At 48.1% G+C, this 25,800-nt stretch overlaps 2 protein-coding genes and 1 long non-coding RNA gene across 3 annotated transcripts in view; 1 reads left to right on the top strand and 2 right to left on the bottom strand.

Moving 5' to 3' along the window:
• Positions 1-5,316: 5,316 nt before the first annotated feature.
• On the top strand, positions 5,317-18,917 carry LOC116969320 (solute carrier family 22 member 6-A-like). The gene is given in 11 exon segments (XM_033016186.1): positions 5,317-5,707; positions 6,747-6,850; positions 10,572-10,726; positions 12,048-12,219; positions 13,267-13,343; positions 13,346-13,386; positions 14,141-14,256; positions 15,609-15,823; positions 16,333-16,441; positions 17,074-17,277; positions 18,614-18,917. Coding segments are annotated over 11 exon segments (1,665 nt in total). The 5' UTR covers position 5,317; the 3' UTR covers positions 18,696-18,917.
• LOC116969322 lies at positions 12,388-18,114 on the bottom strand. The gene is made up of 3 exons (XR_004410727.1): positions 18,102-18,114; positions 12,934-12,936; positions 12,388-12,441 (listed from the first exon to the last, which is right to left on the bottom strand). It is a non-coding gene; the product is annotated as an uncharacterized LOC116969322 (long non-coding RNA).
• A 2,501-nt stretch (positions 18,918-21,418) lies between the features above and the next one.
• The window catches only part of mrpl49 (mitochondrial ribosomal protein L49), a 15,755-nt gene continuing 11,373 nt past the window's right edge, over positions 21,419-25,800 (bottom strand). The window contains 5 exon segments of the mRNA XM_033016182.1: positions 21,419-21,641; positions 22,092-22,112; positions 22,114-22,217; positions 23,060-23,222; positions 23,813-23,906. Of these exon segments, the coding sequence (XP_032872073.1) occupies positions 21,495-21,641; positions 22,092-22,112; positions 22,114-22,217; positions 23,060-23,222; positions 23,813-23,887 (510 nt within the window). The 5' untranslated portion in view covers positions 23,888-23,906 and the 3' untranslated portion in view covers positions 21,419-21,494.

Below are 25,800 nucleotides of genomic sequence, written 5' to 3' on the forward strand. Positions count from 1 at the left end.
GAGTTACTCCAGCTTTTTGTGTCTATTTTCACTTTAAACCAGCATCTACAGTTCCTTCCTATGCAAAGCTATTTTTAACAGTTGGAACAATCTCAACAACTTGCCAGTTTCAATGCCTTTCCAATGTCAATGATGTCTGTATTGTAACTGGCAGCCTGTGTTGTTAAATAGACATATGTATGAAGGAATTACAAATGCTGGTTTAAACCGAAGATAGACACAAAATGCTGGTGTAAATCAGCGGGACGGGCAGCATCTCTGGAGAGAAGGAATGCGTCTTGACCCTTCTTCAGACAGTCTCGCCCTGAAACGTTGCCCATTCCTTCTCTCCGGAGATGCTGCCTGTCCAGCTGAGTTACTCCAGCTTTTTGTGTCTGTCCTCTTAAATAGACAGTCGGTTATGTCTGAAATGTGTTAGTCAGTCTATAATAATGAGGGTTGACTGTATATCAGTCAGTGTGTGTTGTAAACATTGTCATTGTTCACACGTCTGTGTCTCCTCTCACTTCCCTACGATGTACACCAACATTTCTGTAACCCGATGATTAAAGCACGAGTGGAAACTTCCCAAAGTGCTGTTGAACATGAGATTATCGAGGCGATGTAGGAAGTACAAATTGAAAGACATGCCTCATTCTGATGTACTTTTTCAAATGTCTTTATGATTTTTAACATGCGTCACGGTGTCGCAGCGGGTAGAGCTGCTGCCTCACAGCGCCAGAGACCCGGGTTCCATCCAGACTATGGGTGCTGTCTGTACGTTCTCCCTGTGACCTGCGTGGGTTTTCCCCGGGTGCTCTGGTTTCCTCCCACACTCCAAAGACGTGCGGGTTTGTAGGTTAATTGGCTTGGTGTAAATGTAAATTGTCCCCTAGTGTGTGTAGGGTAGTGTTAGTGTGCGGGGATCGCTGGTCCGCGCGGACTCTGTGGGCTGAAGGGCCTGTTTCTGCGCTGTGTATCTCCAAACTAAACTAAGAGCTAAAAGTCAGTTTGAAGAAGGGTCTGGAACCGAAACATCACTCATTCCTTCTCTCCTGTCCCGCTGAGTTACTCCAGCAGTGTGTGGTTATCTTTGATTTAAACCAGCATCTGCAGTTCCTTCCTGCACAAAACTAGGAGTTGATCTCTCCCTTCCTGGAATAAGTTGTTCGGTGATTCAGGGAGTTGGCGGATTAGTCATTGGCCGTGCCTGACCCGGCCTTTCTCAACCATAGCATTGAGTGTCACCGATCACTGACCCATCAAAATACAGTCATCCTGAACACACTCTCTCTGCCTCTTTAATCTTTACTTTGGACCAGGGGTGGGGAACCTTTTCATGTTGGAATGCCGCATTAAGTTAGCTGTAATCTAATAAGGCCGCATCCCAGAAACCTCAATTAGATATACTGCAAAATGGACATCATTTTGTAAAAATCTAACTGCTATGTACTTCAAAAATTCTAAAGATAACTAACCTTTTAATGACTTTGTTGTGGGAAAGCATTTTTGTGGGAAGGCATTTGAATATTTGGTTGCAACATGGAGGTACGCATTTTCAGCTGATCTTCTAGTTGGGTTATCCGTCATTTGTGACCTTAAGGGCGTCTTGATTTGGGTTCGGCAGGAGAATGTAGATTCACAGCAATAAGTGGTTGAAAAGCAAGAAAGCATTTTTCGTGCATGTCAAAGTTAATGTACATTCTCGAGTCGCATTAGAACTAAATCATGAGCATAACAGGTGTTAAAATAGCCCTCATGACTTACTAATGTTTTAAATGTGGCCGTCAGTCGGGGAGGATTATTTTGTTGAATTGTCTTTTACTCTTTGGTATTTTAAAGATAACGTTCATTTTAAGATTAAAATAAAAAGAATAAAATAATAATAAAAGATGAACAAAGATGAGGGAATTGAATGCAACATCTCCAAGTTTGCGGATGACACAAAGCTGGGCGGGCAGTGTTAGCTGTGAGGAGGATGCTAGGAGGCTGCAAGGTGACTTGGATAGGTTGGGTGAGTGGGCAAGTGCATGGCAGATGCAGTATAATGTGGATAAATGTGAGGTTATCCACTTTGGTGGCAAAAACAGGAAAGTAGACTATTATCTGAATGGTGGCCGATTAGGAAAAGGGGAAATGCAACGAGACCTGGGTGTCATGGTACACCAGTCATTGAAAGTAAGCATGCAGGTGCAGCAGGCAGTGAAGAAAGCGAATGGTATGTTAGCATTCATAGCAAAAGGATTTGAGTATAAGAGCAGGGAGGTTCTACTGCAGTTGTACAGGGTCTTGGTGAGACCACACCTGGAGTATTGCGTACAGTTTTGGTCCCCTAATCTGAGGAAAGACATTCTTGCCATAGAGGGAGTGCAGAGAAGGTTCACCAGACAGATTCCTGGGATAGCAGGACTTTCATATGAAGAAAGACTGGATAGACTTGGCTTGTACTCGCTAGAATTTAGAAGATTGAGGGGGGGATCTTATAGAAACTTACAAAATTCTTAAGGGGTTGGACAGGCTAGATGCATGAAGATTATTCCCGGTGTTGGGGAAGTCCAGAAGGGGTTACAGTTTAAGGATAAGGGGGAAGTCTTTTAGGACCGAGATGAGAAAATCATTTTTTACACAGGGAGTGGTGAATCTGTGAAATTCTCTGCCACAGAAGGTAGTTAAGGCCAGTTCATTGACTATATTTAAGAGGGAGTTAGATGTGGCCCTTGTGGCTAAAGGGATCAGGGGGTATGGAGAGAAGGCAGGTACAGGATACTGAGTTGGATGATCAGCCATGATCATATTGAATGGCGGTGCAGGCTCGAAGGGCCGAATGGCCTACTCCTGCACTTATTTTCTATGTTTCTAAAAACATATTAATAAAAATAAAAGGATTTGTTCTACAAAATTTGGATTCATTCAAAAGGCCGCACTTAATGGCCTTAAGGCCTGCAGGTTCCCCACCCCTGCGTTAGACCAACTCTACTGTCCAAGTTACCTACCTGAGCTCCTTCCACCATTTGCAGTTAGCCCACAGCCCTTAAATAAGGATTAGATGAAGGATTAGAAATTCCTGGACCAGTGCACAGGGCGGGAGGTTGGTCTTGGATGTCTAGGTGGAGCACCCTGGACAATACAGCTCACCCCCTCCATGACACACCGGACAACCTGAGGAGCACCTTCAGCAACACACTGGTTCCTCCAAGATACAGCACAGAACGCCACAGGAAATCCTTCTTCCCTGTGGCTATCAAACTGTACAACTCCTCCCCCTTTTGCCATGGGGTAGACTGAGACTGACTCCCCCCTCTCCCTCATCTTTGCACATTATATCGTGATAGCCCCTGCCTCAACTATGTTCTCTGGTAGCTCGATCCATACACCCACCACCCTCTGTTCAAGTTTCAGTTTAGTTTATTGTCCCGTGTACCGAGGTACAGTGAAAAGCTTTTGTTGCGCGCTAACCAGTCAGCGGAAAGACAACACATGATTACAATCGAGCCGTCCACAGTGTACAGATACAGGATAAAGGGAGTAACGTTCAGTGCAAGATAAAGTCCGGTCAAGGTAGACAAAAAATGCGGGAAAAACTTAGCGGGTGAGGCAGCATCTATGGAGGTGACGTTTCGGGTTGAGACCCTTCTAAAGACTTCTCGACCGAAACGTCACCTATTCCTTCGCTCCACAGATGCTGCCTCACCTGCTGAGTTCCTCCAGCATTTTGTCTACCTTCCATTTTTCCAGCATCTGCAGTTCATCCTTTAACTTTGATTCATATTATGTTTGCGAGTTTTAACACGCAACGACTCCCTTGAGCAAGATTGGGGGGGAGGGTTGCTGACTCAGCCTTTCTCATCCATAACACTAGCTGTCACAACTCAATGCCTCTCAGTACAGGTCACGGTGACAGAGAGGCATTCAGCACGGAAACAGGCCCTTCGGCCCAACCTGCCCATACTGTCCAAGGTAGACAAAAATGCTGGAGAAACTCAGCGTGTGAGGCAGCATCTCGACCTGAAACGTCACCTATTCCTTCGCTCCATAGATGCTGCTCACCCGCTGAGTTTCTCCAGCATTTTTGTCTACCTTCAATTTTTCCAGCATCTGCATTTGTTTCTTAAACATACTGTCTTAGAAACACTTGCCTACATTTGGCCCATATCCCTCTCTTTTCCAGAGAGAGTTTGCTTTAGCTCAAGGGATTATGGGGAGAAAGCAGGAACATGGTACTGATTTTGGATGATCAGCCATGATCATATCGAATGGTGATGATGGCTCGAAGGGCCGAATGGCCTACTCCTGCACCTATTTTCCATGTTAAACCTTAGACAGACACAGAATGCTGGAGTAACTCAGCGAGTCAGGCAGCATCTTTCATTTTACTTAAGTTTCGAGATACAGTGCAGAAACAAACCCTTCGGCCCACCGAGTCCGTGCTGACCAGCGATCCACGCACACTAACACTATCTTACACACTCTGGGGAAATTTTTACATTTACACCAAGCCAATCAACCTACAAACCTGCACGTTTGGAGATCTCAGAGAAAACCCACGCAGGTCACGGGGGGGTCGACAGACAGCACCCGTAGTCGGGATGGAACCCGGGTCTCTGGCGATGCATTCGCTGTAAGGTAGCAACTCTACCGCTGCGCCACCGTGACCGCCCTTGATCCTTTGACTTGATGGGCCGAATGGCCTCATTCTGCTCCTATCACTTTTGACCCCATGGCCTCACACATGCATGATGTACACACACCCCATCTCAATGAAGTCCATACATATTGCTGAAGTCAATCACTACCTCCTAAGCATCATGGGCAATATGGACAAGGTGGGCCGAAGGGCCTGTTCCTGTGTTGTACATCTCTATGTTCCCAATCTGTTAATAACATAATCGTCTATTTACATGCTGGTTACACCTTTGGCCTGGAATTTGAAGAGTTGTACTGAAGAGCGGAAAATAATTTCTTTCATCATCTACGCGGTTCAGAGGTCAATGGACAATGTGCAGGAAGGAACTGCAGGCGCTGGTTTACGCCGGAGATAGGCGCAAGATGCTGGAGTAACTCAGCGGGACAGGCAGCATTTCTGGAGAGAACGAATGGGTGACGTTTCGGGGCGAGACTCTTCTTCAGACAGAGTCAGGGGAGAGGGAGAAGGGCGAGGTGTCTGAAGCAGGGTCTCGACCCGAGACATCACCCATTCCTTATCTCCAGAGATGCTGCCTGTCCCGCTAAGTTCCTCCATAGTTAATGTATAACGTTCCACGTGGTCACCGATACAGGATCATTAACCGACCACTTCATTAATTGTCAGTGAAGCTTCTCGGCACAAGTATTCTGCACCATGGCGTTTGAAGACTTGCTGGAGATAGTTGGTGGCATGGGGAGGTACCAGGTGGTCCACGTCTTGCTCCTATTCATCCCTCTGCTCTTCACAGCCAGCAACAACCAGCTGCAGAACTTTGTTGCAGCCGTCCCTGACCACCGCTGCCGTCTAGGTCTGGGCCACAAACTCAACGTGACGTGGGAGCCTCTGGTCGGGGACCTTGTGACCCTCTTTGTGCCCGTCGACCAACAGGGGCGAGCGGACAAGTGCCGTCTCTACGCCGAACCGCAGTGGCACCTCCTGTGGCCCAACGGTACGCGGGGTAACGGGAGCGGGGCGGAGACACAGCCGTGTACCGACGGGTGGGAGTATGACCGCTCCCAGTTCAGTACCACCATCGTGACCGAGGTAGGGACGCTCGTGTCCGTCTAGACACCGTCTGTGCCCCGTCGTGTCCATCTAGACACCGTCTGTGCCCCGTCGTGTCCATCTAGACGCCGTCTGTGCCCCATCACGTCTGTCTAGACACCGTCTGTGCCCCGTCGTGTCCGTCGAGACACAGTCTGTGCCCCGTCGTGTCCGTCTAGACACCGTCTGTGCCCCGTCGTGTCCGTCTAGACACCGTCTGTGCCTCCTCGTGTCCGTCTAGACACCGTCTGTACCCCGTCGTGTCAGTCTAGACGCCGTCTGCCCGGTCGTGTCCGTCTAGACGCCGTCTGCCTTCACCGTGTCCATCTAGACATCATTTGCGCCCCTTCAAGGCTGCGTCTAGATGCTGTCCATACCTGCGTCTAGACGCTATCCCCATCACTTTGTCGGGACTCCGTCTGCGTCCCGCCCAGTCCCTGTATAGTTTTAGCTTAGTTTTGTCTGAAGAAGGGTCTCGACCCAAAACGTCATCCATTCCTTCTCTCCACAGACGCTGCTTGTCCCACTGAGTTATTTTGTGTCTATCTTTAGTTTAGTTTAGAGATACAGCGCGGAAACAGGCCCTTCGGCCCATCGAGTCCTCGCTGACCAGCGATCCCCGCACACTAACACTATCTTACACACACTAGGGACAATTGCCAACTTACAGAAGCCACTCAACCTATAAACCTGCATGTCTTTGGAGTGTGGGAGGAAACCGGAGCACCCGGAGAAAGCCCACGTGGGTCGATGGGCCGAATGGCCTAATTATGATCCTAGAACCGATGAACTTTATGGACCAGCCGCTGATACTGTCCCTGTGGTCACTCCCTCAGTGATGATGGCTCGCGCACCTGTTCACAAGTTATAGGAGTAGAATTAGGCCATTCGGCCCATCGAGTCTACCTCACCATTCAATCGTGGCTGATCTCTTCCTCCTAATCCCATTCTCCTGCCTTCTCCCCGTAACCCTTGACACCTGAACTAACCAAGAACTTGTCTGTCTATCTGTGGTTTAAGCCTCTGCCTTGTGTTCTAGTGGGACTTGGTGTGTGAGCAGAAAGCTCTGAAGAGGATGGCCCAGTCGATCTACATGGCTGGACTGCTGATTGGAGCCATTGTACTGGGCAGGCTCTCTGACAAGTAAGTCCAGTTAACCCAGCGTGCTGAAGCCCCTTCCCTTTCATAGAGTCAATCATATAGCATGGAAACAGGCCGTTCAGCCCATCCTGCCCACACCGGCCAACATGCCCCAGCTACACCAGCCCCACCTGCCCGTGTTTGGTCCATATCCCTCCAAACCTGTCCTATCCATGTACCTGTCTAACTGTTTCTTAAACGTTGGGCTAGTCCCAGCCTCAATTACGTCCTCCGGCAGCTTGTTCCATTCACCTGGAAAAGTTACCCCTCAGATTCCTATTAAATCTTTTCCCACTCTGGAACTCAAACTATTATGCTTCTTGATGATAGACACAAAAATCTGCAGTAGCTCAGCGGGTGAGACAACATTCACAGTAGTTTAGTTTAGAGATACAGCGTGGAAACAGGCCCTTCGGCCCACCAGCGATCCTGCACGTGATCCTGCTCTACCCGCTGCGCCACTGTGATGACTCATTATAGTTAATTTAAAGTTCTAGGAGCTGATCTAGGACATTCAGCCCATCAAGTCTACTCCACCATTCAATCATGGCTGATCGATCTCTCCCTCCTAACCCCATTCTCCTGTCTTGTCCCCATAACCCCTGACACCCGCACTAATCAAGAATCTATCTATCTCTGCCTTAAATATATCCACTGACTTGTAGCCTCCACAACCGTCTGTGGCAAATAATTCCACAGATTCACCACCTCTGACTAAAGAAATTCATCCTTTTTTTTTTTTTTTATATTTTATTTTATTAGAAGTAAGTAGTCATATGGCACCAAAGTGCCTAATATATATTTTCATAATACATTTTATGTACAACTTTTTTTTTTTTTTTTGTTACATTGAAAAAAGATTAGAATAAGAAAAAGAAGTTAGATAGTAAAGGATAGAAAGATGTGAAATATATAGTGTGTGAAAAAAGAAAACGAGTAAATGAAGAAAGTTGAGAGAGAAAATAGAGAAAATAAAATAAAATAAAAAAGAAAAGGTGATCATTATTTATAATCTTGACCAACCCTCGTCCAGTCCTGAAACAGTTATTTTTTACAATTGTGTTGCACCATATGATTCCAAAAAAACGACGAATGGAGACCAACTTGTTATGAATTGGTCTGATTTATCCATTAGGAGGAATCGCATTTCCTCATCAGTGATTTCTTAATTTTAAAGATGAGCAGTGTCCAACATACTTGCAATCCACATTTTGAGCGTTGGTATTGATGTACCCTTCCAAAATTTAAGAATTAATTTTTTTGCTATTATTATACCATAGTTAAGGAATAGATTTTGAGATGTGTTCAATTTATTCCCATCTTCCATTACGCCAAATACAATCATTTCAGTATTAGGTTCCATTCATGTCTTGAATAATTTTGTAAATATTTCAAAAATATAATTCCAAAATCTATAAAGTTTTATGCAGGAAACTAAGGAGTGTGTTATAGTTGCCTTTTGGGCTAGACATTTATCACAAGTGGCGGATATATTTGGATAAAATTTGTTCAATCTTGTTTTTGAATAATATAATCTATGTACAATTTTAAATTGAATTAGATTATGTCTTACATTAATTGAACATTTGTGAATATATATCAGGTATTTTTCCCATTTAACCTTCGTAATTTTTATCATTAGTTCCCGTTCCCACTCTTCTCTAAGTACCTCTGTCGATGGTAGGTCTATATTTAGAATACTATTATATAAATATGATATTAATTTTTGTGAGTCAGCTTCAATATTCATTGCTTCTTCCAATAAGTCAGGAGTTACTTTTTGATATCCTTGTATATATTTTTTCACGAAATCGCAAATCTGAAGATATTTAAAATATTGGTTGTTTTTCAATTTAAATTTTAATTGTAGTTGTTGGAATGATAGTAAGTTTCCCATTTCGCACATATCCCCGATCCTTCTAATTCCGAGACTTTCCCATTGGTTATATGTCTTATCAATAAGAGATGGTTTAAATAAAGGGTTATTCGCTATTGGCATTAACAGTGATAGATTTCTTAATTTTAAAGATAATTTTATTTGTTTCCAAATTCTTATTGTACCATATATAATTGGGTTCTTCTTATATATTGTGTTATTCAGTTTTTTTGGGGAGAAGAGGATCGTTCCTATATTACAAGGATGGCAATCCTCCTTCTCCATTTTTATCCATTCTGTCTGTTGGGTAGAACTATCCAACCAATAAATCATATTCTTAATATGCACTGCCCAGTAATAATACATAAAATTCATCCTAGGTAGACAAAAATGCTGGAGAAACTCAGCGGGTGAGGCAGCATCTCTGGAGCGAAGGAATAGGTGACGTTTCAGGTCGAGACCCTTCCTTCTCTCCACAGATGCTGTCTGTCCCACTGAGTTACTCCAGCAGTTTGTGTCTACAGTGTACACCAGCATCTGGTTGATATCTCATCAAGGGATATGGGGAAAAGCAGGAATGGGGTACTGATTTTGGATGATTAGCCATGATCATATTGAATGGCGATGCTGGCTCGAAGGGCCAAATGGCCTCCTCCTGCACCAACTGTCTATTGATCAGCCATGATCATATTGAATATCATGGTATGTGACTTTATGAAGAAATATATACCAAGATTTCAAAGTATAATTTTAGATCCACTGGAAGAAGTAATGAATATCAATGCGGAGTCAAAAAAATTAATAACATACTTGTCTAACAGTATTTTAAATATAGAATTACCATCAACAGAGGCAATTAGAGAAGACTGGGAAAAATAATTAATGACAAAAATCTCAAAAGAAACATGGGAAAAGTATTTGATATATATACATAAATGTTCGATCAACGCTAGACATAATTTAATTCAATTTAAAATATTACATAGATTATATTATTCCAAAACTAGGTTGAATAAATTTTATCCAAATATTTCTCCCATCTGTGATAAATGTCTTTCTCAAAATGCCAATATTACGCACTCATTTGTCTCTTGTACAAAACTTTATGAATTTTGGTGTGACATATTTGATATATTCTCAAAGCTATTTAAGATAAAAATGAAACCTAACACAGTAATGATTATATTTGGAGTGAGTGGAGATGGGAACAAATTAAATACACACCAAAACTCAATTATGGGTTAATAACAGCAAAAAAACTCATACTTACATTTTGGAAAAATGCTAATATACCAACATTTAAAATGTGGATCAGTAATATGTTGGACACAGTACATTTGGAAGAAATGAGACTCCTCCTAATAGACAAACAAGACCTATTCTTAATGAGTTGGTCCCCATTTATTGATTTCTTGGATTCATGTGGTGATATAGTAACATGAAAATTAAAAGTTTCAGGTATGGGTGAAAGATGATTCATCTCCTTGTGGCGATTGAACAAACTCCCTCCTGCTCTCCTTCTTCACTTATTCCTTTTTGTCACTATTTTCTATATCTGTTTTTCACTCGCGCTCACTAGTCTATCCTTCACTTTCCACAATCTCTTTCTCCTTTTTCTCTTCTTACTTTTCTCTTTTAAAAAATTTTAAAAAGGAAGTTGTACAGAGAATGTAATATGTTAACATAATTTTTGTACCACTGTATTGCACTTACTTCTAATAAATAAATAAATTAAAAGATCATATTGAATGGCAGTGCTGGATCGAAGGGCTGAGTGGCCTCGTCCTGCACCTGTTGTCTATGTTTCTAAGTGCAGTTCCTTCCTACACGTGTGTTTGTTGTTGTCAGGTATGGCCGCCGTGCTTTGCTGCTGTGGTCCAGCTTGCAGTTGGCTGCCGCGGGCACATGCTGTATGTTCTCCTCCTCCATCACCCTCTTCTGCTTCTGGAGGTTCCTCAGCGGCATGGCCATCTCAGGGGTCATCGCCAACACCTACTTATTTGGTGAGTGAGTCAAACCTGCTTGGGAACCTTCGGGGGGTTGCTTCAGGTCCCAATGGAAGCTCTCAGACCCTTCTTTCATGTGGATAAATGTGAGGTTATCCACTTTGGTGGCAAAAACAGGAAAGTAAACTATTATTTGAATGGTGGCCGATTAGGAAAAGGGGAGATGCAACGAGACCTGGGTTTCATGGTACACCAGTCATTGAAAGTAGGCATGCAGGTGCAGCAGGCAGTGAAGAAAGCGAATGGTATGTTAGCATTCATAGCAAAAGGATTTGAGTGTCGGGGCAGGGAGGTTCTACTGCAGTTGTACAGGGTCTTGGTGAGACCACACCTGGAGTATTGCGTACAGTTTTGGTCTCCTAATCTGAGGAAAGACATTCTTGCCATAGAAGGAGTACAGAGAAGGTTCACCAGACAGATTCCTGGGATGGCAGGACTTTCATATGAAGAAAGACTGGATAGAACTTAGAAGATTGAGAGGGGATCTTTTAGAAACTTACAAAATTCTTAAGGGGTTGGACAGGCTAGATGCAGGAAGATTGTTCCCGATGTTGGGGAAGTCCAGAACAAGGGGTCACAGTTTAAAGATAAGGGGGAAATCTTTTAGGACCGAGATGAGAAAAACATTTTTCTCACAGAGTGGTGAATCTCTGGAATTCTCTGCCACAGAAGGTAGTTGAGGCCAGTTCATTGGCTATATTTAAGAGGGAGTTAGATGTGGCCCTTGTGGCTAAGGGGATCAGGGGGGTATGGAGAGAAGGCAGGTACGGGATACTGAGTTGGACGGTCAGCCATGATCATATTGAATGGCGGTGCAGGCTCGAAGGGCCGAATGGCCTACTCCTGCAACTATGTTCTATGTTTCTATGTCAATAGACAATAGGCGCAGGAGTAGGCCATTCGGCCCTTTGAGCCAGCACCGCCATTCAATGTGATCATGGCTGATCATCCACAATCAATACCCCGTTCCTGCCTTCTCCCCATATCCCTTAACTCTGCTATCCCTAAGAGCCCTATCTAACTCTCTCTTGAAAGCTCTCAGAGAACCGGCCTCCACCTCCCTCTGAGGCAGAGATTTATTAAGACTCACAACTCTCTGTGAGAAAAAGTGTTCCCTCCTTTCCGTTCTAAATGGCTTACCCCTTATTCTTAAATTATGGCCCCTGGTTTGGTATAAATGTAAAATTGTCACTAGTGTGTGTAGGACAGTGTTAGTGTGCGGGGATGGCTGGTCGGCGCGGACCCGGTGGGTCGAAGGGCCTGTATCTGCGCTGTATCTCTATATTAAACTCGACTAAACTCTGTTGTTGCCCTGCAGCTGCTGAATTGATCCCAACTCGGATCAGAACGGGGGTGGTTACAGCCATGAACTATGGCTACGTGTTCGGACAGCTAATGTTGGCCGGAGTGGCGTTCCTTATCCGAGACTGGCGCTGGCTTCAGTTCGCGGTGTCCGTGCCTTACTTTGTCAGCTTCCTCTACTCATGGTGAGCAATCTCCAGGGACGTGTGGGAAGGAACTGCAGCCGCTGGTTTAAACCGAAGATAGAAACAAAATGCAGGAGTAACTCAGCGGGACAGGCAGCATCTCTGAAGAGAAGGAATGGGTGACGTTTCGGGTCGAGATTGTCTGAAGAAGGGTCTCGACCCAAAACGTCACCCATTCCTTCCCTCCAGAGATGCTGCCAGTTCTGCTGAGTTAGAATGATCCAGCTATTTGGGTCATGAGGAATGGCATTGGGCAGCCTCGCTGAGCGGGTTAATGTACGATGAGCGTTTGACGCCGCTGGGCCTGTACTCGCTGGAGTTTAGAAGCATGAGGGGGGACTTTGTTGAAACTTACCGAACAGTGAAAAGCCTGGATAGAATGGATGTGGAGAGGATGTTTCCACTAGTGGGAGAGTCTAGGACTAAAGGTTACAGCCTTAGAATTAAAGGACGTTCCTTTAGGAAGGAGATGAGGAGGAATTTCTTTAGACAGAGGGCGGTGAATCTGTGGAATTCTTTGCCACAGACGGCTGTGGAGGCCAAGTCAGTGAATATATTTAAGGCAGAGATAGATAGATTCTTGGTTTGTGCGGGTGTCAAGGGTTATGGGGAGGGGAGAAGGCATGATTGAATGGCGGAGTAGACTTGATGGACCGAATGGCCTAATTCTGCTGTTATCATTTATGAACATTACAGGAGATCCTTCTTCTCTGAGACTGTCTCCTCTCCCCCCCCCCCCCACCCCCCCTCCCCAATCTTTGCCCATCCCCAATCCTTTCCACTTGTCACTTTAATTTCAAGTTTCATCTACCTTGTGTTTTGTGACTGCTGGCAGACCAATTTCCCTCCTGGGATAAATGAAGTTCCACATCTCTGGAGAGAAGGAATGGGTGACGTTTCAGGGCGAGACCCTTCTTCAGACTCGACCCGAAACGTCACCCATTCCAGAGATGCTGCCTGTCCTGCTGAGTTACTCCAGCATTTTAAACCAGCATCTGCAGTTCCTTCGCAGATAGATAAAGTTCTATCGTGTCGTGTCGTGTCACAGGTGTTGTCCGAGTCTCCGCGCTGGCTCATCATGAACAAGAAGGCTGAAGCCGCCCTCAAGCAGCTGCGGCGGATGGCCAGAATAACGGCAGGCAGGCCGAGGGGCAAAATCTCACCACTGAGGTAAGTGGCCAGGAAGAACTACTTGCCCCTGGAGTTTGGCCCGTTGTCGGGGTGGGAGATTGCAACCTGCACGTGGTCCACCCTGTCGATGAATGCAATCAACCCGGCGTGCACAATCAAATAAGATCAAATAGAACAAGTTGTCCTACAACTTTAGGCTGTGCACGCCACACACACAAGAAGGCTCCTTTGTTGCAATACCGAAGGGCCTGTTTCCCAGCCGTACAACTTGGACAAGAAAAGCTTTTGCCGTGACAACAATGAACTGAACTAAAATGGTGTAATTATCTAACGGCAACTTATTCATCCACATCCCAAAGACGTGCGGGTTTGTAGGTTAATCGTCCCTCTGTAAATTGCCCCCTAGTGTGTAGGGAGTGGATAACATGGAACTAGTGTGAGCGATGGTCGGCGTGGACTCGGTGGGCAGAAGGGCCTGTTTCCGTGCTGTCCCTAAACTAAATAAATCTAAACTTGGCTGGAATGGACAATTTACAGAAGGCTGGTTCTGTGTTATTCCACTTTCCCATCCACTCGCTCCACACTTCTTGAGGCTGTGGGATGAAACCAGAGCACCCGGAGAAAACCCACGCAGGTCTCAGGGGGAACGTTCAAACTCCCCACAGACAGCTCCCGAGATCAGGACCGGGGTCTCTGGCACTGAGAGGCAGTGGCTCTACCCTCTGTGCCACCAACAACAAGTGGGCCGAAGGGCCTGTTTCCGTGCTATGACTCTGTGATCTGTGTTTTGTAGATTATCAAAGCAAAGATGGAAGATGAACTGTCGAACACCAGAGACTCTCACAGTATTCTAGATCTCTTCCGGACTCCTGGAATGTGCAGGATTACCTGTTGCTTAATGGTTGTTTGGTAAGCTGCTAGTTACTGACTGATCACTGTGGCCGTTTAGTAGATGATGTGAATGAATCACCAGGAAGAAAGGAAAGCACCAGAAAGAGAAAGAAAACCGCTCTGGCAGACGGGCTTTCATTCTGATAAGTGCGAGGTGTTGCAATTTGGGAAGTCAAACCGGGACAGGACTTTCACGGTGAACAGCAGGACCCTGGAGAGTGTTGTAGAGCACAGGGGTCTGGGACTGCAGGTACACCACATCCCTGAAAGTGGCGTCATAGGTAGATAGGGTGGTGTAGAAGGCTTTGGGCACACTGGCTTTCTTCAGTCAGGGGATATTCATAGAGTCACGGCAACAGGCCCTTTGGACCAGGCTGACCAAGATGCCTCATCTACACTAGTCCCAGCTGCTTGTGTTTGGCCGACATCCCTCTAACCCTTTCCTATCCATGTAGAGTGTAGAGGTTGGGATGTCAATAGACAATAGGTGCAGGAGTAGGCCATTCGGCCCTTCAAGCCAGCGCCGCCATTCAATGTGATCATGGCTGATCATCCCCAATCAGTACCCCGTTCCTGCCTTCTCCCCATATCCCCTGACTCCGCTATCTTTAAGAGCCCTATCCAGCTATCTCTTGAACGTATCCAGAGAACCGGCCTCCACCGCCCTCTGAGACAGAGAATTCCACCGACTCTCGGCGGGAAAAAGTGTTTCCTCGTCTCTGTTCTAAATGGCCGACCCCTTATTCTTAAACTGTGGCCCTTGTTCAAGGCATTGGTGGGGATGTGCCAAGAGTGTCGTGTTCAGGTTTTGTGTCCCGCTACTATGGGAAGGATGCCTTCAAGCTGGAAACAATGCGGAGAAGATTCATACGGACGGAAGCCGGGTCTCTGGCGCTGTAAGACAGCAGCTCTGAAGTTGTGCCCACTGCCCAGTCCATCACCGGCTCTGACCTCCCCACCGTCGAAGGGATCTATCGTAGTCTCTGCCTCAAAAAGGCAGCCAGCATCATCAGAACCCACACCATCCTGGCCACACACTCATCTCACCACTGCCATCGGGAAGGTACAGGAGCCTGAAATCTGCAATGTCCATGTTCAGGAACAGCTTCTTCCCCACAGCCATCAGGCTATTAAACACCACATCAAATAAGTTCTGAACTGCAAAAGACTATATTATTACTGCACTATATTTATTATTTATGGAACTGTTTTTCTCTTCCCCCGTTATGTACTATGTTTACATATTCACATATTCCGTTGTGCTGCAGCAAGCAAGAATTTCAGACAAATGACAATAAAACTCTCTTGATCTGCTGCGCCACAATGCCTTTCTCTACTGTAATGTGTGTCCCTTGTCTCCCGTCTGGCAGGTTTTCAGTGAGCTTCTCATATTACGGGTTGTCGATTGACTTGCAAGGGTTTGGTGTTGATATCTACCTGATCCAGGTCATCTTTGGAGCCGCGGACATCCCTGCAAAGTTAATTGGTTACATCTTCATGAGTTACATCGGCAGAAGGTTCACACAAAGCTCCTCCCTCATCATGGCCGGGTGCATTATAGTCACTAATATCTTCCTCCCTCAAGGTAAAGAACAGCTCCTACACCAACAGTTATTTGGGCGCTAGGCCAGATCATCCCACAAACCAACCTCCCTTCCATTTTCTGTCGGAAGGAACTGCAGATGCTGGATTAAATCAAAGTGCTGGAGTAACTCAGCAGGACAGGCAGCATCTCTGGAGAGAAGGAATGGTGACTTCAGACCTGAAGACGGGTCTCGACCCGAAATGTCACACATTCCTTCTCTCCAGAGATGCTGCCTGTCTTGCTGAGTTCTTTTTCCCAGAACGGTAAAATTAAAACACTAGAGGGCATAACTTTAAGGTGAGAGGGGGGAAAACCTAAAGGGGATGTGCGGGGAATTTTTTTTTGATAAGATTGTAGATTACCATCGGGCAGCCTGGGTTAGGGGGAGAAGGCAGGTTGAGAATGGGGTTGAGAGGGCCATGATTGAATGGCGGAGCCTATCTGATGGGGCTGAATGGCCTTGTTGTGCTGCTATAACATGAACTATGCGCTGTTCCGCTCTGTTGCAGAGATGCAGACCGTACAGATGTTGTTGGCCGCAGTAGGCAAGGGGTGTCTGGCAGCAGCCTTCAGCTGCGCCTTCCTGCACACTGCGGAACTCTTCCCGACCGTGGTTAGGTGTGTACCCACTGTGACGGCTGCTCGGACTGGTTAGTAAGGCCCTGCTCAATCAAATCAATCAATCGATCGAGCAACTCAATCGATGAATGAATGAGTCTCTGGCGTTGTGAGGAAGCAACTCCTCGCAGCGCCACTGATCTAACTGACTATGCACCATCCATTGTCCCTGCTACCACCACCACCCACTGCCAGCACGGGGTCGAACGAACGAACGAACAAACACTTTATTGTCACAAGAGACAAGTCACAATGAAGTTCACTGTTTTACACACATATGGTATACAAACAGTCACCATGCAAAGGGCACCAACCTAGATACAAGGTATCCCGTGCCAGCTCCTCCTTTGTTCTTTCCCCCACCCGGCATTCCCCCCACGCCGGGCCCTCCTTGGTTCCTGGCGGTGCATCCTCCTCCAGCTCCCACGTGGCCAGGTTCAATCCCCTGCGAGGGGCAGCACAGTTGCGGCAGCACACACATCACTGCTGCCCCACCGTTCCAGAAACCTGAGTTAGATCCTGCCTTCCCTCGCCTCCTCCTCTCTGCTTCAATCATCATTTATTTTTACCTTCTTCCTGCCCAGCCTCACTCCAGTTTCACTGCATTTGCCAACTTCTTGCCCCCTGTGCAGGCTGACGGGGTTGGGACTGGCATGTACCATGGCTCGGGTCGGTGCCATCGTGGCGCCCATCGTAAGGATGATCGGTGACTACGTGCCCTTCTTGCCCATGGCTATATACGGCGGGATAGCCATCGTGGCCGGACTGGCCGCCTGCTGCCTCCCGGAAACACGCAACATGCCGCTGCCCGACACCATCGCGGAGGTGGAACGCAGGTGTGTACACTCAACCTTTCAATAGACAACAGGTGCAGGAGGAGGCCAGTCGGCCCTTCAAAAGTCAGGGCTGCCGTTCAATGTGATCATAGACAATAGGCAACAGGTGCAGGATGAGCCCATTCGGCCCTTCGAGCCAGCACCGCCATTCAATGTGATCATAGCTGATCATCCACAATCAGTACCCCGTTCCTGCCTTCTACCCATATCCCCTGACTCCGCTATCTTTAAGAGCCCTATCTAGCTCTCTCTTGAAAGCTTTCAGAGAACCGGCCTCCACCGCCCTCTCAGGCAGAGAATTCCACAGATTCACAACTCTCTGTGAGAAAAAGTGTTTCCTCATCTTCGTTCTAAATGGCTTACTCCTTATTCTTAAACTGCGGCCCCTGGTTCTGGACTCCCCCAACATCGGAACATGTTTCCTGTCTCTAGTGTGTCCAAACCCTTAATAATCTGTACACAATAACCTTGGGCTCCAAGGAATAAAGTCCAGGCTTGTAAAACGCACACCTCCAGATTCAGGGACAGTTTCTTCCCGACTGTTATCAGGCAACTGAACCATCCTACCACAATCAGAGAGCGGTCCTGACCTCCCATCTACCTCATTGGAGACCCTTGGACTATCCTTGTCCAGACTTTGCCGGCTTTCCATTGCACTAAACGTTATTCCCTTTATCCTGTGGACGGCTCGATTGTAATCATGTGTTGTCTTTCCGCTGACTGGATAGCGTGCAACTAAAGCTTTTCACTGTACTTCGGTACACGTGACAATAAACTAAACTAATTAATTAATTAACTATTAGAGTCACAAAGTCACATTGCACGGAAACAGGCCCTTCGGCCCAACTTGCCCACACCGGCCAACATGCCCCATCTACACTAGTCCCACCTGCCCGCGTTTGGCCCACATCCCTCCTAACCTGTCGTATCCATGTTCCTGCGCAAGTGTCTTTTAAATGCTGTTTATAGTCCCTGCCTCAACTACCTCCTCTGGCAGCTTGTTCCATACACCCACACTGTGTGAAAAAAGTACCCCTCAGATTCCTATTAAATCTTTTCCCCTTCACCTTAAACCTATGTCCTCTGGTCCTTGATTCACCTACTCTGGGCATTCTTCACCGTGGTGGAAGGCAACAAAGTTTAGTTATTCCTCCTCCTTTGTTCACCCGTGGTCAGGGCCATGAACCCTCTGTAGTCGCCGCTACAGACAGCCCGACGTACAGGCCCTCTCGTCGGGATGATCAAACCTCCGACGTCGGGACGGTCAAACACACTCAGCGGCTTGGAGTGTCCTGCCTCCACCAACGTGTTCCATGTCTGTTTTGTTTTTGTGCAGGGCAAAGAAACTCAAGAAGTCAGAAAAAGAAGAAATCATGCTGCAGGAAACACAAGTATCTCTGGTGAAACCAAGCGTTTAACCGACCTCCTGCTGAACCAAGCTCCAGCCTCTGCAGTGAATCGCCTGGCATCACCAACACGCTGTCATGGGCCAAGCACGCTGAAGCAGCAGCTCTGCACAAGGCCGCAAGTTGTAGACATCGCCCAGTCCATCACACACACCAGACTCCCCATCATTGTAGATGTAGCCCAGTCCATCACACACACCAGATTCCCCACCATTGTAGATGTAGCCCAGTCCATCACACTCCCCATCATTGTAGATGTAGCCCAGTCCATCACATACACCAGACTCCCCACCATTGTAGATGTAGCCCAGTCCATCACACACACCATCATTGTAGATGTAGCCCAGTCCATCACATACACCAGACTCCCCACCATTGTAGATGTAGCCCAGTCCATCACACACACCACCATTGTAGATGTAGCCCAGTCCATCACACACAGACCACACTCCCCACCATTGTAGATGGAGCCCAGTCCATCACACACACACCACACTCCCCACCATTGTAGATGGAGCCCAGTCCATCACACACACACCAGACTCCCCACCATTGTAGATGTAGCCCAGTCCATCACACTCCCCATCATTGTAGATGTAGCCCAGTCCATCACATACACCAGACTCCCCACCATTGTAGATGTAGCCCAGTCCATCACACTCCCCACCATTGTAGATGTAGCCCAGTCCATCACACACAGACCACACTCCCCACCATTGTAGATGGAGCCCAGTCCATCACACACACACCACACTCCCCATCATTGTAGATGTAGCCCAGTCCCATCACACAGACCACACTCCCCACCATTGTAGATGGAGCCCAGTCCATCACACTCCCCACCATTGTAGATGTAGCCCAGTCCATCACACACAGACCACACTCCCCACCATTGTAGATGTAGCCCAGTCCATCACACAGACCACACTCCCCACCATTGTAGATGTAGCCCAGTCCATCACACACACCACACTCACCACACTCCCCACCATTGTAGATGTAGCCCAGTCCCATCACACAGACCACACTCCCCATCATTGTAGATGGAGCCCAGTCCATCACACACACCACACTCCCCATCATTGTAGATGGAGCCCAGTCCATCACACACCACACTCCCCATCATTGACTCCATCTACACTTCACGCTGCCTCGGGAGAGCAGCCGACACCATCACAGACTTATCCCAGTCTCACCCCAGTCATTCCCTCTTCTCCCCGCTCCCGTCCGGCAGAAGACACAGAAGCTTGAAAGCGCGCACCACCAGACTCAGGAACAGCTTCTTCCCCTCTGTTATCAGGCTTCTGAACGGTCCTTCCATAAGCTAGGGTGCTGTCCGATTCACCTCTACCCCATTGCGGACATTGGACTTTGTCTGTGGAACTGATGAGCTACAATGCTGAGAACTATATCCTGCACTCTGTATCTTCCCCTTTACTCTGCCTATTGTACTGGAGTTGCCGAGTATATTTATGAATATTGTCCACTTTGCTTTTCACTGTACGTGTACCAATAATAAACCTAATGCAGGCTGCACAATAACAAACGCCAAAAGAACGTGGAAGGCAGAAGTAAAATGGAATATCTGTTAACTGCTCGTCTGGTCAGGCAGCAGACGTGGAGCGAGAAGCAGATGTAATATTTCAGGGTGTAGGAAGGAACTGCAGATGCCGGTTTACATCGAAGATGGGCACAAAGTGCTGGAGTAACTCAGCGGGTCAGGCAGCGTCACTGGAGAGAAGGAATGGATGACGTTTCGGGTCGAGACCCTTCTTCAGACAGAGTCGGGGAGAGGGAGACACAGAGATGAGGAAGTGTAAGAGATCAAAAGATGTGGATGTAGAACAGAAAAGTAGGGGAATAGTCGAGGTTGTTAGCTGAGGGGAAGTTGACAACGAAAATAAAATGGACAGGCAGACTGGTGGGAGAACTGGGAAGGGGGAGCAGTGGAGAGAGAGGGAAAGCAAGGGCTACTTGAAGTTGGAGAAGTCAGTGTTCATACCGCTGGGGTGTAAGCTACCCAAGGAAAATATGAGGTGCTGTTCCTCCAATTTTTCATTGTTTCAGGGTGGTGGCCTTTCAACGGAACTCTTTAAAGTCCAATCAGAGATAGTCCGAGGGTCTCCAATGAGGTTGATGGGAGGTCAGGACCGCTCTCTAGTTGGTGAGAGGATGGTTCTGTTGCCTGGTAACAGCCGGGAAGAAACTGTCCCTGAATCTGGAGGTGTGTGTGTGCGTTCGTTTTCACACTTCTGTACCTCTTGCCCGATGGGAGAGGGGAGAAGAGGGAGTGACCGGGGGTGAGACTGGTCCCTGATGATGCTGCTGGCCTTGCCGAGGCAGCGTGAGGTGTAGATGGAGTCAATGGAAGGGAGGTTGGTTTGTTGTGTCTATGTTTTCCACAGATGCTGCCTGACCCGCTGAGTTACTCCAGCACTCTGTGAAACGTCACCTATCCATGTTCTTCACAGATGCTGCCTGACCCGCTGAGTTACTCCAGCACTCTGTGAAACGGCACCTATCCATGTTCTTCACAGATGCTGCCTGACCCGCTGAGTTACTCTATTCCTCCTCTGGGCCGCTGTAGATCACCTCAACCCTGCTGGGGAGACCCTAGGAACTAAAATGCTGCGGCCATTTTGTCCTGCGCCCTCAGCTTTTCCCGTCGGGGTGGGTGGGGGGAAGGTGCATGGGACGGACGAAGATGGCGATACACTTTAAGAAGTAGAACAAGGGTTTTCCAACAGAAGAATCTTTTAATCAAACAGTCTCAGCCTTTGAAGAGCAAAGCGGTGAAAGCACTCACAGATCTCAGAAGCCCTTCTCCAGCAGCCATGATTTCAGTTCTTTGTCGAAGTAACCTTTGACCCTGAGGATCATGGTGACCTCGTTGACCTGCGTCATTGGCGTCTTTCCCCAGGTCTGCGTCAGGAAGTCTTTCACATCCTTCTCCAGCGTCTGAAACGGGACAAGGGAGGTTCATGAGGTCATAAGTGATAGGAGTAGAATTAGGCATTCAGACCATCAAGTCTACTCTGCCATTCAATCATGGATGTTAAGAAGGGCCTCAACTAAACTATAAACATCATGGCAAAACTTTAGTTTAGAGATACAGCGCGGAAACAGGCCCTTCGGCCCACTGAGTCCGCACCGCCCAGCAATCCCCGCACACTAACACTATCCTACACACACTAGGGACAATTTACATTTACACCAAGCCAATTAACCTACAAACCTGCACGTCTTGGAATGTGGGAAGAAACAGAAGATCTCAGAGAAAACCCACGCAGGTGACGGGGGAGAACGTGCAAACTCCATACAGACAAGCGCCCGTAGTCAGGATGGAACCCATGTCTCACACTGCACCCATACTACTAATGTGGCGACACAAACAGAATGAACTCGTACCCAAATGTCACCCTCGATTTTTACGGATGACAGTCATCTTTCTGTTGCCGTGGGTGATGTCCGTGTAAACAGGGAGGTTGTGCATCCGGGAACGTCGGATAATGTACGGCAAGTCCGGAGGTGGGTCTGGAAAAGATTAAAATCCGATCACACACCGGTGAAGCAATAAGCAGTAGATGCAATCTATCAAGCACTCATCAACAACTCTCACCAACTTCTACACATGCGCCGTGGAAAGCATCTTATCGGGATGCATCACGGCACGGTTTGGAACAGCTCCATCCATGGCTGCAAGAAATCGCAGAGAATTGTGGACGCAAGCCCAGACCATCACACACAAAACAACCTCCCTTCCATCGACTCCATCTACACCTCACGCTGCCTTGGCAAGGCCAGCAGCATAATCACAGACCAGTCTCACTCCCTCTTCTCCCATCGGCAAGAGGTACCGAAGTGTGAAAACGAACGCACACCTCCAGATTCAGGGACAGTTTCTTTCCCGGCTGTTATCAGGCAACTGAACCGTCCTCTCACCAACTAGAGAGGAGCTCCATGTGCAGCCCTTTGGTCTGGGGTATTGCGTGCAGTTCTGGTCTCCCCCATTACAGGAATGATGTGGGGGCTTTGGAGACGGTGCAGAGGTGGTTCACCAGATCGCTGCCAGGATTAGAGGGTTTCAGCTACAGGGGGAGGTGGGACAGACTCGGATTGTTTTCTCTGGAACGTTGAAGGGTGAGAAGATACTTGATCCATGCACATTAACACTACCGACCACACTAGGGACAATTTTACATTTACACCGAGCCAATTAACCTACAAACCCAAACTGAAGATCTCGGAGAAAACCCACGCAGATCATCGGGAGAACGTACAAACTCCGCACAGACAACACCCGTAGTCGGGATGGAACCCGGGTCAGTAAAATAAAGGCGGCGGTTACTTGTCGGAGGGCGTGGGTTGGCACTGACCTCGTGGTGGGCACCAGCCGGACGGGGTGGGGTAACGGTCGTGTTTCGGGGGCACTGGCACGGTGGTGGGCGGAATCAGCCTCTCCACAAACTTGAACTCCTCTGTCGACTCCACCACCCCCGGGTACGTCGCGGAGGCAGAGCTGGAGGAGCTGCAGTCATTCTAGGAACAAGAACGATGATGTCAAGCTGAGAAGGGTCTGGTTAGATTTAGCTCTTGGGGCTCACGGGATAAATATGGGGAGAAGGCAGGAACGGGGAACTGATTGTGGATGATCAGCCATGATCACAGTGAATGGCAGTGCTGGCTCGACGGGCCGAATGGCCTCCTCCTGCACTAATTTTACTGTTATACTCAATGCCCCGAACTGCACCAGGTGCTAGTCTATACTTGAAGGGCCGAATGGTCTCCTCCTGCACCAATTTTACTGTTATACTCAATGCCCCGAACTGCACCAGGTGCTAGTCTATACTTGAAGGGCCGAATGGCCAACTCCTGCTCCTATTTTTCTATATTTCAATGTTTCTATGACTGGACAGAGTGTGTCCGACTCTAAGAGAGGACACACAGAGCTACTTTTGTCCATCCAGGGGGTGATAGGAGCAGAATGTGGCCATTCGGCCCATCGAGTGCATACTAGCACCTGGTGCTGTCCCACCGTTGATTCATTGGGTGGATTTTAACCCCCAGGCCCGGCCCTCGGGCTTCCCGGGCCCCGGGTACAAGACTCCCCCCCCCCCCGGTCCCGTTACCTGAGGCGGGCGAGCGGCGAGACGGGAAACCATCAGCAGCCGCCGCCATCTCCCTACCGCCGTCACCGCCGCCATGTTGGAGCCGGCACCGCGCCTGCGTACAACGGGGGATTACAGTGCCGGCAGTCCCGGCCCGCCGGCACCGCGCCTGCGCACAACTGGGGATTACAGTGCCGGCAGTCCCGGCCCCGCGCCTGCGTACAACTGGGCCAAGGATGCCGGCAGTCCCGGCCCGCCGGCACCGCGCCTGCGCACAACTGGGGACTACATTGCCGGCGATGCCACTGCGCGTGCGGGTGACGGCACGGGTGCCGGCGCTCTGGTCCCCAATCTGGGTCAATGGGTCCAGTTCTGTGAGACCCTCTCTCTCTCTCTCTCACTTCTCCCCCTCTGTGATTGCTGCTGCTCCCCGATATCCACCCATCACTCGCCAGGCTTTGTCCAGCCCCTCATCTCATCCAGCTTTCCCCCGCAACCCTCTTTCCTCCCCCCTCCACAATCCGTCTGGACAAGGGCCCCGACCCGAAACGTCACCCATCCACGTTCTCCACAGATGCTGCCTGACCCGCTGAGTTACTCCAGCACTCTGTGTATTTATTTTTTTGTAAACCAGCATCTGCAATTGAGGGGTATTACTTGTATGAGGGGTAACCTTTTCCACACAGAGGGTGGTGGGTGTATGGAACGAGCTGCTGGAGGAGGTAGTTGAGGCTGGGACTATCCCAACATTTAAGAAACAGTTAGACAGGTACATGGATAAGACAGGTTTGGAGGGATATGGACCAAGCGCAGGCAGGTGGGACTAGTGTAGATGGGTGAAGAAGGGTTTCGGCCCGAAACGTTGCCTATTTCCTTCGCTCCATAGATGCTGCTGCACCCGCTGAGTTTCTCCAGCATTTTTGTGTACCTGTAGATGGGACATGTTGGCCGGTATAGGCAAGTTGGGCCGAAGGGCCCGTTTCCATGCCGTATCACTCTGTACAGTTCCTTGTGTCTAAGATTTAATGGTATGCAGCAGAGCCAATGATTCAATGTGACACCAAATAAAGTTAAAATCAATTCATTTATTTGGCCCAAAAAACAAAACAGGCACGAATATCATCATGTTATAAATACCAGGACAGATATCCACCCAGAATACCCGTGCACACGCTAGACAAGTGCCCGCACGCACACGCACACATGCTCGCTGCACACGCACACATAAAAACACAAGCACACACTTGAACACAGGCAGACTCAGACACAAGTACACGTATACGCACTCACATGTACACACACACGCAGACAGACACACATACACGCACACACTCGCTGCACACGCACACATAAACACGCAGACTTGAACACACGCAGACTCAGACAGTCACACACACAGTGCACGCACACACAATCACCGAACATGCACACACATACATAAACACACACGCACACAGACTGACTCACAGACACGCACACACACACAGCCACGCACACGTACATGTACACACGCACAGACACAGACACACACACACACGGGGGTGATACATGGGGTTGTGCGATGGTTTTGCCAGCAGCTCTCAGTGAGGGATGGCGAGGGTCCCAGCGAGTGGCGAACCCCCCCCCCCTCACGGACCCTCCACCTTCCACCTCAAATACAAACAAGACCCGGATGTGAAACTAAATGCCTGATTTTTCACTTCCACCAATTGAGTAAATCTGGCCACATCTTCGCATCTTTTGTTAATTATTGTCCCGACATTGTTTAAAAAAAAGTATATATGTGTGTGTTCACTATTATGTTTAGTTTAGTTCAGAGATACAGCGCAGAAACAGGCCCTTCGGCCCATCGAGTCCGTGCCAATCATCGATCACCCGTTCACACTAGTTCCATGTTATCCCACTTTCTCATCCACTCCCTACACACTAGGGGGCAATTAACCTGCAAACCCGCACGTCTTTGGGAGGGGAGGGGAGGGGAGGGGAGGGAGGGGAGGGGGAGGGGAGGG

This window comes from Amblyraja radiata, unplaced genomic scaffold, assembly GCF_010909765.2.
Source record: "Amblyraja radiata isolate CabotCenter1 unplaced genomic scaffold, sAmbRad1.1.pri S157, whole genome shotgun sequence".
NCBI classification, from domain to species: Eukaryota; Metazoa; Chordata; class Chondrichthyes; order Rajiformes; family Rajidae; genus Amblyraja; species Amblyraja radiata.